This window comes from Solanum stenotomum, chromosome 11 (genome assembly GCF_019186545.1).
Source record: "Solanum stenotomum isolate F172 chromosome 11, ASM1918654v1, whole genome shotgun sequence".
Lineage (NCBI taxonomy): Eukaryota > Viridiplantae > Streptophyta > Magnoliopsida > Solanales > Solanaceae > Solanum > Solanum stenotomum.
The window spans coordinates 52,844,868-52,860,596 of record NC_064292.1 but is presented as its reverse complement, the minus strand read 5'-3'; the positions used below and the strand labels follow the sequence as shown (position 1 = coordinate 52,860,596).

General features: G+C 34.3%; 2 protein-coding genes across 2 annotated transcripts; both read right to left on the bottom strand.

The window, feature by feature from the left end:
- Positions 1-221: 221 nt before the first annotated feature.
- On the bottom strand, positions 222-5,080 carry LOC125845228 (stearoyl-[acyl-carrier-protein] 9-desaturase, chloroplastic). Its single transcript, XM_049524693.1, has 3 exons — positions 4,842-5,080; positions 1,783-2,287; positions 222-989 (listed from the first exon to the last, which is right to left on the bottom strand). The coding sequence occupies exons 1-3, from the start codon at positions 4,955-4,957 to the stop codon at positions 429-431; spliced, it is 1,182 nt and encodes a 393-aa protein (XP_049380650.1). The 5' UTR covers positions 4,958-5,080; the 3' UTR covers positions 222-428.
- Positions 5,081-6,702: 1,622 nt separating this feature from the next.
- On the bottom strand, positions 6,703-14,509 carry LOC125845225 (chromatin assembly factor 1 subunit FAS1). Its single transcript, XM_049524689.1, has 12 exons — positions 13,958-14,509; positions 12,278-12,377; positions 11,510-11,657; positions 11,298-11,421; positions 10,789-11,153; positions 10,376-10,696; positions 9,678-9,759; positions 9,474-9,611; positions 8,000-8,413; positions 7,747-7,884; positions 7,194-7,239; positions 6,703-7,122 (listed from the first exon to the last, which is right to left on the bottom strand). Exons 1-12 carry the CDS (start codon positions 14,411-14,413, stop codon positions 6,956-6,958), a joined length of 2,499 nt encoding a protein of 832 aa, XP_049380646.1. The 5' UTR covers positions 14,414-14,509; the 3' UTR covers positions 6,703-6,955.
- Between the last annotated feature and the right edge of the window lie 1,220 nt (positions 14,510-15,729).

Genomic DNA, 15,729 nt, shown 5'->3' with positions numbered 1-15,729 from the left:
ATAAATCCTAATAGTAAATTATCACAAGTGAAAGAATGTTGTAAAAGAAAAACCCTAAACTCTCTAACACAATTAAATATGTATAAACCTCTTTAAAATGTTAAAGTAGCCTTGAATTGTTAATTGGCTAATTGCCATTTAGTAAGTCATATAGTTCATCCATCTAATAAGTCATATATATAATGCATAATCTTGACTTGAAAAGAAAAAAAGAAAAAGGGTACCAAAAGGTTCATCTTTATTGCTAAGAACTATGTTTTTCCCTATGGCCTAAACACAATTGCAAAAAGAAAACCAATACGCTAGTGAAGTAGCTTCAACCACCCTGCACAGACTTCATATCATACCCTTAAAGTTTCTTAACATAAATTTATGGCAAATTTAATGATCAGAAAGTAATATGGCATTGCCCTCCAACACAAGTGCATTCATATCTTAATCTCTTTACCAAAAATCCAGCTGAAAGGAACGGGACTTCGCTGCTTGGCCCTTGCCTGTGCTCTCTCCTCCAATTTTCTAATCCGCGGAGCCAGTCCACATACATAATCTTGTGCTCTGCGTCCTTCACTGGAAAGACCAGTTAATTTTTCTACTTCCCATCTCCCCACCAGGAATTCCAGAATATCTGCATAGTCCTTGGCAGTGTATACACCAAGCCGTTGAGCTACAGCAGAGAAGTGTTCAAAGAGGTTGTCATCCCTGCCATCATACATCAGATGAGCAGGCATTGAGATTTTTTTCCTCATCATGTCACCAATAGCCAATATGGCGCCATCAGGATCAACCTCGAGTAGCTTCTCCACGATCTTGGTATATGCAGTTTCATGGCGCTTCTCGTCTGCAGCAATTGAACCACATATTTGTGCTAGTTTCATATCCCCATGCTCCTTGGCGAGCCTAGCTGTGTTTCCATGTGAAACAAAGGTAGCCCTTTCTTGGAAAGAAGTGTAGACGAAACCTAGATAGGGGTTGTTTTCCGTGCGAGGATCCTGGAAATATAAGAGTGCATGGAAGTACAAACCAAATTGAGTATAGATGGATGATTATATAACAAGATAAAATCTCAAGATTTCTATTTTCATGGAATGAACAGTTATAAACACGTAGGCTGTAGCTAATGTACCCACAAAATGTGGCACCAAAGCTATAGTACACTATAGTTGCATTTCAACTCTATAGAGAGTACACAACGGATACAATGGGCTAGGTAAGCAAAACTACAACCTGACAGATTGCTTCTTCAAATTTCAAATGTGTCACCATATTTAGATTGCTAGCAAGTAGTCAATGAGGTTGAAGGAAATATCATATACAAGAAAATGAAGAACTAAAGTATACTGAACTACATAAAGAGTCCAATAAAAAAGGTGTAACTCAATCTAGCAATTAATGAAACTTAGCAGCATCAGGTAATACATTTTTTTTTACTTCTATCCCCTCTCCCAGGAAAACGAGAAAGGCTTGATAATCGAGAGCTTAGCATGCACATCATATATGGTGTGCATGCAAAATATAGGATCAGGAGCTTTTCATAATTTGACATCTGTAACCATACAAACCAACTCTGGAGAAAAATCAGAAAGCTTATGAAAGCATGGGAGGTAGATACCACACACAGTATAACACTTGCTTAAAGCTGCACTGTTTATTATAAACATCAGCATATCTATTTTTTAGCATGTAATGATTTCACTCCATATGAAATCTTTGGAATTTAATCCTGTAAGCTTATACTAACAATATAACACTTAATTGATAACGTAAGGTGTGGTAAAATCTTACCATCCCAGAACCAATTAGGTACTGGATTGTCTTTTCAATTTGCTTCATATCAACTCTTCCGGAAAGATAAAGATATTTGTTGAGAAGATCACCATGCCTATTTTCCTCCGCTGTCCATGCCCTAGTCCAAATAGCCCAGGGAGTAAGGCTGGCGCCAGTTTCATCACGAACACCATCCAGGGTGTTTATCATGGTCTGATAAGTTGGAAGGGCCTCCTCTGTGATCATATCCCCAATTAATACAATAAAGTAGTCGTCAGGAATTTCCTTACACCTTTCCCTTAGCTCCTTGACCTGCTCATCAAACCCCTCGGAAGCAGGATCAGGAAGAAAATCAGTAGGCTGCCAACACTTCTCGACAGGTTTTAGGTGCACCAGGAGATTCTGTGCAGCCCAATCGCGCAGAGAATCAAAAACTTCAATCTTTTCTGGTGGCATGGAATGGGTTACTTGAACATGCACCTCTTGTGGAGGAGTGAATGCCTTCTTCACACTTCCAACTTCCCTGTAATTAGCAGAAGCAGACTTAGGTTCAAAACTGTTCACTTTGAAGACCTCATGAGCTATAACTTAAAAATAACAGTTAAGGAGGAAGGTAAACTTAAAGCTTAAAAAGCCAAACTTAAAGCATAAAAAGGTATTCCTGACATGACAATTTGCCAACCTTTATTATTCCCCTTGTTCATACATTTATGATGTGGTGCTAACTACAGAGCAAGTGTCGTCAAAGTTCCATTCATAGAGAAAGGATTCTTCTAAATCAAGTTTTCCCTCACAAAGAAACATCTAACAGAGATAGTATCATAATACTGCAGTGTGCAGATTTTGACAGGAAAAATGACGGAAGACAGGACCAATAATTTATTATAAAATTTATTTTCCAAGATAAATAACAGGGGCATATATTTGTCGAAAGAGAGAAATATATGACCTGAAAGACTGAGCCTATATATTTAGTCCATCGTAACATTGGAAGACTCAGCCTAGATATCTGAATTATTAATTGTTTGGTGAAGTATGCAATCCTATATCACCAAACGAGATTAACCATCACTCAAACAATAGAACTAAGCACAATCACCTATAAATTGTATTAGTTTATACTTTATACAAGTATGCAGAAACTCAAGCAATAGAAATATACAAAATTTAAGTTAGCTTCTAACAAACAGAAGTTACAAGTGCCAACTGCCAACCAATTCCATAACAATCAAAGAAGCTGAGCAATACCAAACAGCTACACCTACTGGCAAACAAGAAAAGAACAGTGCACATAACTATTATTGGAAACATTGACTTTAAGCAAAAAATTGACAATTAAATACAGAGCACCACGGCAAGACCTAATTCTCAACCACAGTTGGTAAAATGTACAATTCCTGGACACCCCCCATCCCAAAAAAAAACACCAAATAGGACTTCCCTTTAGGACCTTTCTGAATAGATATCATTTAAACAAAAGAAAAAGACAAGCACTGGATGCATTTACACAACTAGTAAACCAACAAAATCTAAAGCAAAACTAAACTAAACTTAAGGAAGAATTTACAAAAAAAGAAAATCATTGGAGAGATATTTGAAGCAAAAATCAAATAGAAGGAAAAAATCACAGATCCATACATACAACAATCAAAACACATTGATTTTGTTATGATTAGAACATACATCACTATCCAAAAAAGACATTTTAAAAGGCAGTAAAACAGGATACTTGATTAACCAGGAAATTCCTAGAAATCAACGATGCGATGAATAATTAGACGAAAAGAAAAGAAGACAGATAGCAAGATAAAAACCATGTAACAAACTAAGCAACACATAAAGCAGAACAAGACACCATTTCCCAATTTAGAAAAAAGGTAAAAAATTTATCTTAAATATTTCTTGATAAGAGCTTCCTTAACACCAACAACTACCACCATTCACCAATCCAATCAATAGATACAAGAAAACCAAAATTACAATCACAAACACACACCAGAAAAATGCAGGTTGGCAGAGAGAAATCAAAAAATCCTTATAAAATCATTTTCCATGATACAAACTCTTTTCCTTCATATGAAAATGCACCCAGTCTAGCTAAAAATCAAGCCATAAACACTAGTTACTTGAAACAACAAAACAATAATAAGCCAAAACGAAACCGACCCATTTCCCACCGAATCAAAACAAGGGGGAAACAAACCACATTGGGAGATACCCATTTTCCATGATACAAATGAAATGCACCCAGTATAGCTCTATCAGTAAAGTCATAACTAAAGCCTTGAAACAACAGAACATAAATGAAACTAAATCGAAACTGATTCACTTCCCCTATGATCAAAAGAAGATGAAACAATTAAACAAAAACCAAATGGAGAGATACCCATTTCCCATGATACAAACATTTTCAAAATTTAAAATTGAAACAAACCCAATATAGCTAAAACTCAAATCACATCACAAATCAAAAGAATGAAAAACAAACCACATTGAGAGATACCCATTTGAAATGCACCCAGTATAGCTCTATCAGTAAAGTCATAACTAAAGCCTTGAAACAACAGAACATAAATGAAACTAAATCGAAACTGATTCACTTCCCCTATGATCAAAAGAAGATGAAACAATTAAACAAAAACCAAATGGAGAGATACCCATTTCCCATGATACAAACATTTTTCAAAATTCAAAATTGAACAAACCCAATGTAGCTAAAACTCAAATCACATCACAAATCAAAAGAATGAAAAACAAACCACATTGAGAGATACCCATTCTCTCCAAATTCAAATGAAATACACCCAGTGTAGCTAACAATCAAGTCTAAAAGCCTTGAAACAACAAAACACAAATGAAACAAAACGAAACCGACAAACACCCCACATTGAGAGATACCCATTTCATCAAATTCAAAACTGAAACACACCCAATGTAGCTAAAACTCAAATCACACAAACAAAACCAATAAACCAAAACCGACCCACTTCCCCAAAAATAAAAAAAATGGAAAACTAACCACATTGAGCGACACCCATCAGCTCAAAACTGAAAACAAAGAAGCAAAAAATACTCACACAGAAGGTCGATGAATGGTTGAAGCCATGACAACTCGCTGAGATCTGGCTGAAGAACAAGGAAATGGTAACATTTTGTGAGATTTTAACGACATCCCATTGACATTCAGTGCCATTGTTGATGCTCTGTTTTTCACCTCGACTATTTCGCCTGAGCAATTTCGTTGTGATCACTGTACACTAGTTGAGTTTAAGGTGGAGAGAGAGAAACGGAACAAATAGCCAAATATATAAGCCTTATAAGTCGACAAAACCCAACTGGAAATGAAACTAAATTAACCTTCAACTTGAGGAAAATTACTCAAATGCCATTTTTGTCATTTCGGGGTTCGTATTAGAGATCCGACTAATCAAGATTTACACCTGCATAAAAATGATTTCTCATGTGATAACTCAACTAATAGATTTTTTTTTCTTGATTTCAATTCTTACTAACCTTCCGAGATAATAGTTGCTAGTTGAGTGATTATCTGAGAACTCAACTGATATAATTAAGGAGAATTATTTTCTATTAGATACCAATATCTTTTTTACTCGCTATGCTTCAATTTGTTTATCATATTTTGACTTAGCACGATGTTTGAGAAAGTAAAAGAGATTATTTGTATACCAAATATATCAATGTTTTTAATCTTGTGGTTTTAAATATATAACATAGAAAATTGAAACTAAAGAGTTGCTAAAAAGGAAAAGAGACATTTTTTTAGAACAGGCTAAAAATAAAAGATAAACAAATTAAAAAGAGGATTAATACCTAAGAGTTAAGGCTTTCTGGTTCGTTTGGCTTTGTTTTTTAGTTTATAATTCGGTACTTGATATCCGCATTAAAGTTTTGATTATAATTCATACGCTAATCATATAAGACATAAGTAAGGAAAAACATTTCCTATCAAATTTTTTATATATGTTTAAGGTTCTCTTATTATTCTAACTATGTTTTTCAATATTTATATTGAAATCTGATAAATAATTAAGAACAAATGCTTCTAATCAAGAAAAAACTACTTAAAATTCGAATTTGAAATCTCTAATTAAACAATTATGACAATTCTTAGTGATCATTGTGTGTACGTAAGAGAGTGCATACTTTTGTTGTTTTTTTGCTAACAAATAGGTGTAAGTCTCGTTGCTTGAAATGCTCGATGTTGACCACACTGAAAAACACGAATGCACACGTAACGCTAGTTGGCAAATTTTTTTTTTATATTTTTTAATTAATATATAAATCTTTTTTAACTTTGGACAAAACCGGGATTCTAAACTAAACAATTTAATACCCGTGGGTATTATATAAAGTCAATACACTTAGGTGGTTTTATTTTTTTTGTATTATCATTGACTAACTAATTTTGTATGGTGGTTAAAAACAATTTTTTTTACAAAAATCTTTTTCAAATCAAAGTAGTTCAGATTTTTCTCTCATTGTGTATCACTTAATTATTAAATTATTTTTTAAACTAATAGTGCTTCTAATCTTAATGTAGTATTGTGGTATCAAATTCATTTGAACTCAATGTTTCTAATATTTTTAATATGAATTGTTAATTTTTTGTAATCAATATCAACTTAAATTAATTATCTATTATCTCACATGCATATAAATAAAGAGTAAACAAAAAATTTAACTTCACAATTGATTGATTAATTATATACTCCGATAATGCCTCATTCAAGAGATAACACTCCTTACCAAGACTTCTAATGAACCATCCAAACAAGTTTTAAGATACTAATAGGATATGATTATCAATTGTAGAGTTTCTTTTCTTTTTCATTTTGTACATGTAGATTTGTTCAGTAATTTAAAGCAATAAAACATAAAACTGATAAATAGAAACCAAGATCAAACAAACAGGATACATAAGAACAGAAATTCATAACCATGTGATACAGGATTACTAGGTGATATATACATACACAGTAAAGTCAATTAAGAAAACACATTCTAGTCATCATCTTCCTTTATGAAGGATATTTGATTTTCTCAAATTAGAAAATTTGACCAGTATATGAAAGCTACAAAGCCTGGTGTACATGAGCAGGCATCTATTATATCGAAAATAAGAAAGACTTGAGAACTAAAGGGCCAAAAAGATTTAACAGAGTCGAGATTCTCATTCATGGTTGTATGTGCAGTCTTGTTGTGGCTGGATAGAAACTGAAGAAGAAGTCTTCTGGCATGGTTGTGGGGAAGTTTCATGCAGATTGATGGTCTTTCCAGAAGGTGGCAAACATCTCTTGGAAAAGAATGTAGCAATGCTCTTTGTCCTGCTAACTTTTTCTGTAAATAATCAAAAGTTAGCAGAATCCAAAAGGTAGAAATAAGTGCAATAGTACATGAGATGCTCATACCAGGTGATATTGATAATCCAAGGTTCACAAGAACATCCTTTCTAACCTGCAAAAACCAGAAAAATGCAGTATGAGTAAAATCTTCCTGGATTGGGACAATAACCCACAACAAGAAATGAAACTATTCAAAGAAAATAACATGAATCTGCTGCTTAGAAAATTCAGACTAATAAATCAGATAAGATTAACGTAGAAAGAGGGGCATGACACAAAAGAAAACTATAACAGGACACCAATGGACTACCAAAGAACAAAGCTGAGAGATCTGTTTACACTTCTAATTTGTGTATGAGAAACTAGAACGGTTTACTAGCTTTGCCATAAACTTTCATGGACTGTACTGCTTCTGCAGTCAATCCGTAAGAGTAAGGACTGCTATCATCTGGTACACAATATTGGATGTGATTCTTTATGGATTATCCTACAAACTGAATCTTTTGGCAAATCTTATATACCCTTCAGATTGCAGAGATCTACTTAATGAAAATAAATTTTATCCTCAAAATTCATTGACAGTAATCCAGACTGAGAAAAGAGATATGTCGAAAATCACCTGCCATCTACCATCAATAAACTCTGCAATCTCCCGCACCTTGTTTTTCAGTTGGGACTTTGAAATACTTGGGAACTTAAGTTGTAAAGACTCCACCACCTTGTTTATACCATGTGAGCACGACTGAATAACAGATACCTGAAGGAAAATAATAACATTAACTCTTGTAAGCAAGAAATCAGCACTGGGTTGGTAAGAGAAACCATTCCACAGAAAGAGGGGGAAATGTTGATAAAAGAAAGGTAAAACTTACAACTTGAGGTAAATCTGAGTCAGCTAGAGCAGCTGGAGATGCTATTTGTGGGGTAATTGCCTTGCTACCTGATGGGCAAGGCTCAGAATCCCCCTCAATCACATCATCACAAGTGGATATTGGAATAGATGAATAGCCAGGAAATGAACAGATGGCCAAACCCCCCAGGCACATTTGTTCAACTTTCTCATTACCAGTTAGTTCATCAGCCAATAAGAAGGGAGCTTTCTCATGCATAAGATTTAATATAATAAGTGGCTTGTTTTTCCTAAGAGCCTGTTCAGTCAAGTTGTGAAGATATTTTTGCTGCCGAAACAACACCGCAAACTCTTCACTCGGCCCTTCTTGTGCAGAACTGGACAAAATTGTAGACCCTTCTGCATCATGAGATTCCACTTTGTCAACTTGTACACCCTGCATGACCAAAGGTGAACAAGTTCAAAAGTACTCGCATAAAGAAATGTTAAGTTTTCTGTTACTTTTTTTTCCCTATTGGGAAGGGCCATATTCATGCACCTCAGCAGTCGAGTAAGAAAACCTATGTTTTTTGATTGACAAACAAGGATTTCAGCAGTCAAGAGTAAGAAAACCTATGTTTTATGATTGACAAACAAGGATTAATTAAAATTTTATCCATGGAAAACTCTTCATCTCTCTCGCAAAAAAAGGGAGGGGGGCTACAGTTACTGCGGGTGCAACACTAAAAAATCACTGCTATATGTACAAAATGAAAAGGCCTTATTCATTACTAATGTTATTACCACAAATATACATCTCCTGCTGCAGTTAGAGGTTGCAGTGGTTGGCCTGCTTCCACTATATGTAAGTAGTGAAATAACGTTCCCTCAAATACCACAAGAAAACCCTCCGTCCCAATTTTTAAAAAAGTATTCTCCATGTTGTGACATCTCAAATGCTTGACTATATGTCAAGAATACCAAGTAAGACTATGAACACAATTAAATTACAACATATAAAATGGAACAAAGGAGTATCACTTATTTTGTAGATTTGAAATACCACCAGTATGTCAAGGCCAAAATCATCACAAGTTAACAACTAGCCAAGCCAAGGCTATTTAGCAAGATGGAAAATGTTCAGCTTCGTGCAGTCATTTATACTTGAATCATGAACTGACCTTAAGAATTCCATTCAACTACTAATCATGCAGCAAAGGAAATTGATCAAGAAAGTACTCATTGAAAATGATAGATGGTTCATAGATATCATAATTCAGGTAAGAACATAAGATGCAAGTTATGCAGAAACAATTTTAAGGAAGATGTATCACATCATCAGTGGGGTTAAGATTTTTAAATCACAGCTATTGCATGCTCACAGTATTGGCTAATCAGCAAAGTACAAACTGATCAACCAAGGAAATAAACAGTCTGTATTTCACAATGTATTATCAATACTGTGTGGAATATTCAGTAATTTCCGTATGAAAAGTGGGTATCGGAGACTGGCATACCTCTTCATCTGAGAGATACCCATCTGGCACCAAAAATCCATCTTCACTTTCGTCTTCATCTTCACCTCTTGAACATTCTTCCTCCAAGCATTCATTATCATCTTTATCACAATCTGACAGACTTTCACCAGGTTCCTCCTAATTTAATCAATTGTCAGTAATCATCATGATTCACAGATGTTACAGGCAATAATCAGAACATACCTCTTCCCATTCTTCGTCACTATCAACCTCATAATCCAAGTCTGGATCCATTGCAAGGGGGTGACGTGCTCCAACAACTTGGCTGATGTGAAAAGTCAAAATATCAGTAAAAGTGGAAAGGAATAGTAAACTGTCACAGCTTAATATGGAGATTGAATTTATTTAAATCACATCAAAAATAGCTGAAGCCAGTGCCATCTCCAAAAGAAAATACTCACTAAATCAGAAGAAAAGATTCATCTAGAAAACGTTTCATTACAATTGCTAGAAGGAAAAACTTATGATGAAAGAAGACCCAATAATACTCTAATATATACCAGAATCACATACAGGCAAGAGCTGTGGGTTAACTTTCCTAGCACCAAAACCATTGTGTATGTTCTGTTTGTAAAAATACACACTCATACAGTGTGTAATCTTCTCTCACACTGAAGAGAATTTCATGACTGGAAACTTTAACAAAGAAAGAAAACAATCAACTAAATCATAGTCTAGAGAACTTAGTTAATAATAGATCAAATGCCCCAACACATTATAATCAAAACTGGGATTTGGATTTGCAACAAAATACTGCTTCTGAAGTAAAAAGGTACTAAAGCCTAAAGGTTCGTTCATTAATAAGATTAATAATTATGAGATTTATCTGGTCTATAATAAAATTTCAAATTGCATAACACGCGAATCATAACATAGCTCACCTTTTCTTCGGCCAAACACCATAAAATGCAGGTCTATGACACTTATCAAACTGCAACAATTGCCTCCTCAATAAGCCCTTCTGGCGACAGGGAATAGCATTGACCTCACCGACATTACATGATCTGGTATTACTACTAGGCTCAGCCCATCCATCAACAAGTTTCTCTGTATTATCCTCAACATCACATGTCAGTCCTCTACTGGCAGTTAGCTTAATTTCCTTGACTACATTAGTCTTGGGCTTTCGACGGATTCCCCAATGAACTTTTCCTTTTGAAAGAATAGAACGACCTAAGCAATGCCATGAAGTTAAGTGTGACCTGTAAAGTAAACCCAAGCAACATCTATATAAATATCAAGAAAAAAAAAACTAATTCACCATATTAAAATGAAAGAACAAAAAAGAACTAACTTCCATATATCATCAGCATTAAAGTCATCATTTTGTGTAAGGACTGAGTCCATTGACAGAGTAACAGATCCAGGCATCTTTTCACACTTGCTAGGGGTAAAATCAGAAGCGGGCTCATCTAAGGATTGGTTATTCTGGGAAGAAGAGTTAGTTTTGCTTCTTTTGAGAAAGCGCTCCATAATTGAAGCTTGCTTTTGTAAAGTAAGTTGCCTTTTAACTTCAGCTTCTTCCTTTTCCTTGCGGCGTCGATCTTTCTCAGTTTCTTCTTGTTCTTTCATCATCTGTTTTTTCAGTTTAGATTCTTCTTTCTCAAACCGCTTTTCCTCTTTCTCTGCTTCACTTTGTAGCCGTTTTAACTCTTTTTCCTGCACAGAGAGATTTAGCCATCAAAATGATCAATCAAGATCTTATTTAAAGCCATGATCAGTATCACACCACCAATAGCACCCTTCTAAAGATATGCCAACAGCAACAAGCATTTAACCAACAGGTTGAATCAAATGACTCACACTTTTCAATTTTTCTTTCTCAATTTCACGCTCCATCCTTTTCTTCTCTTTTTCAGCTTCTCGTTTGTTTCTCTCTAACTGCTTGATCAAAAGTTTCTCCTCCAGTTTTACTGACTTCTCAGCCCTTTTATCAATAAAGAGATTTGAGTAAACAATTGGAAAGAGGAGGGATACAGGAAAACAAAACTAGAGAAGAAATAGATATCGCATACACTTCAGCACCATTTTTCTGTTCCATGTTTGCAACTAACAAGCGGATATCTGCCTCATTTAATACTTTGCCAAGCTTTTCAGAAGCCTTCATCTGTTCTTGGATGCAGTTTTGATCAGTTTCCACCTTTTTTAGCGCAGTCAATAAAGCTGCCACAATGACAAAACACAAATATTTCCGCTCATCAAAATTCTAAGCTTGTTGGAAGACTACCAAATAGACCACTCACTTGTTAATGATTTACATACAAAACAAACCAACCAACAAATGTTCCCATCTAGGAAATAGAATGAGCAGAAATCATTAGACCAAAAACATCTTAAGGAATTGCATTGAATGAAACAAGTGAATGAGCTCTTATTCACATGATATCAAATGGATATCTTAAAAGAATTGCAATGAATGAATTAAATCAATAATGATATGTACTCTGATTCACATGATATCAGATGGATAAGAATAGTGGAGTAAACCAATAGAAAATCAAATATATGATCATGTTTCTAAATCATCCATATTCAGTTCAATTTTTGTGGCTACACAACTGGAAATGCTCAGCCTCGCTGAAAGCCTAACCAAGTGTATCCATAATATAAGCAAACCAAAAGGTCAATGTTTAGAAGCAGCAGTACCACAAATTATGTCATAAATGAATATGGACACCTTAGCATGAGACCCATATATGAAGTACACAAAATATTGCAAGCTCAATACAATGCCTTCCTCACCACAAACAGATTAACATGTACGGTTGTTAGTATTCACTCACCAGAGACAGCAGTAATTCTCTCATGGATTTTTTTCCGACAAGTCCGGCAAATCTTCAGAGTAGCCCGGACTGATTTGGGCAACAATTTAAGGTCTCGTGTCTATAAAATAAAGGAATTGCATTAGCATTAGCATTATTTATACTAAATTGTAGATTGAAACAGATGAGAGAAAACTGTATCATGAACACATTGAATGAATAAATTGCGGAAAGAGGTGTATATGGGTTTCCACTTTCTAGAATCAAGTTCATTCACCAAATTCGCATGCAAAAGTTCAATCACCTGATTGAAAGGATGAAGCATGTACAATATTGAGTGACTAGCATAACTATGAATGATTACTAGAAATTTCCATATCAACATTAAATCTAATCAATGAATAGCTAAGTTATACACTCTTCACTTTCAATGCCGCACCAATGCCCGATTCTCCAAAAATACAATACTTTTGGAGAATCCGACACAAACCATTAACATCTTTGAAGAGTCTGAGCAATAAGCTGAATTGTCATTAAAGCTAGCAGATATACTATTGAAACAAGACACTCTTTTGACACATCACACAACATAGTGAATGCAATCTAAACATTAGAAACAACAATCAACATTAATACACAAAATGAGAAATCTACAACAATCATTTGCACCAGCTATTAACACTAGGAGTTACTATAATGAAACACCCACATGCCAAAACAACACTAGAGATTCTAGAAATCAATAAACTAGGAAAGCAAAATGTCTCTAATAGTGATAACCGTAAAAGATTCAATATTCATTCACACCGGCAATCACCATCGGCTCCAACATTGCTCCGATTCAACTGAAAATGCAAGTTCTCGCAGATTCTGGAACCAATTTAGGAAACCTCTAAAGGAAGATATAATCAAAAACCTTAAAAATGAGGATAAAATGAAATAGTGGTGGCGGTGGGGAGATAGAGAAGAGTGCTGACACGTGCTTGTTTTGTAAATTTTGAGATTTATTTTTATTTCCTGCCTGTTGGTGGGAATAATTTGAAGGGCTTATTCTAGTTTTCACGCCTGTATGTTGGAAAAAATGAATCATTTCAATTTAGACATCCAAACCGTTCTAAGAGACACGAATTACTCCATCACTCATGAATGTTAACATATAAAGTGTAATCCTACAAATTAGTCTAAGAAGGATAGCATGTACTCAAGGAGAGGCGTATCCAAAATTTGAAGATTACACAGGCATATCTATGAATGATTGCTAGAAATTTCCACTTTCTAGAATCAAATCCCTTCACTAAATTCGCAATATTGAGTAACTAGCATATCTATGCATGATTACTAGAAATTTCCATACCAGCATTAAATCTAATCAATGAATAGTCATTAAAGCTAAGAAGATATGCTACTGAAACAAGACACTCATTTGACACATCAAACAACATAGTGGATGCAATCTAAACATTAGAAGCAACAATCAACATTAATACACCAAATTAAAAATCAACAGCAAGCATTTCCTCCATCCATTAACACAAAATGTTGCCATAATCAAATACCCACATGCCAAAACAATCTAATAGTAATATCGATCGAAGCTTCAATTCATATTGTCAACATTCATGTAAACACACCGAAAAAATCTGGCCATACAAAAGTTGCTATAAGTTAGTAAACCCAAATTAAAAAAATTTAAACTTTTACCTCCCAACACCAAAGCGCCGACTCAGATTCATCCTCCAAAACATCAACATCTGCATTTGGGATTCCGTAAAGCATCCTTTGCCCAACCAAAATCACAGCACTTTTCACACTAACCTTACTACTACTACACTCACTATCACTAATCTTCTCAAAAATCACATCCACCAATTTCGATAACGACAGACTACTCTCCTCCAACATGCAAGCAATCACCGAGTTCAACCCCAACCCTTTCAAATCCTCAACTTCCACAACTTTCTTCTCCACAACCTCCTTATAATACTCAACCAACCCCTTCATTTCCACTTCCAACCCATCAATCTTCGCCGCTTTCTCCTCCGGACTATCCATCACCAAACTAACCCTCTTCCTCTTCATCGTCTTCTTCACTGATCGATCTGAAACAACTTCCATCTTCACTTCCTCAACACCGTCAATCATCATCGGCTCCGACATTGCTCCGATTCAACTGAAAATACCGAAACTTGTAGAGGAAGATTCAATGAAAAACCCTAAAAATGAGGAGAAATGAAATAGTGGGTGGGGGTGGGGTCGTGGGTAGTGGGATGATAGTGAAGAGTTGTGCCGCGTGTTTGTTTTTGTAGAATTTAAATTTTTTATGGAAATTTTTAGATTTATGTTTGTTTCCCGCCTGTTGGTGGGAATTAATTGCGGGATTTTTTTGGTTTTCGCGCCTATTCGGTGAAAAATGAAATGTTTCGATTTTGATAATCCAAACGGTCCCTTAAATACCTTTTAGCATATTACTCCATTACTTAGGTTAATACTATTAAATTAGATAAACATTTCTATTGTATTTATTAATTTTTCTTTATAATTTATATATTGTTTTATCAATTAATAATTTTAATATTAGATATACGTATGTCAAATACACTAAAATAGAGAGAGAAAGAGAAGCGAATGAGATAAGAGGGAGGCGAGTGAGATAATATGTATCTCAGCTACATGTGAATCACACTGAAATATTAGATACACGAAGAGAGGAGAGTGAGAAAGTCATATACATGCATGTGTGAATCCACTTAAATACAACATATCTAATATAAATTACATCTAGCTTATCTTGCTAGACATGAAAGATACATGTATCTGAAGTTTAAAATCTGATAAGATTTATAATATTGTAAACTAGTGCAAATCTACGTAATTAACTCTTAAACTAGTGAGATATGTGTAATTAGTTATCAGAAAAACATTGATGATTTATTGATAATGGATTATTAGATTAATGGCTTTTAAATAGTTTTGTAAAAAAAATTTATTGGATTTATCTGTCAAGTTTTCGATGTTATGATATTGATTAGTGACTAAATTGATAACCCAACAAATCATCAATATACACTAATGGGATTGCCAGAGTGTTGAACCCATTAAAAAAAAATTGCACTTTTATTCTTGTTACTATTTTTATTTTAGAGTAAATTTTAGGTTTAGCAAACATAAAAACTATATTTGTATGTTATAGCTATAGTTTGCATAATTGTGCTTCATAAAAAAAAATTATGTTTGTTATGGTTATTAATCTGTATATTTCGATATACATATACATAAAAATTTGTATTTGTATATTTTAGTATATTTATACATAAAAATATGTATATGTTTATGTAACTGTATTTTTATATATATGTTTTTTTGTTGTGCTTTTCAGTCGTATACGTATATGTGTACTATATGTATTTATAGATAAATCAGTATATGTATGTGTAATTGCATTTTTGTATCCAGATAGATTTGTATACAAATCT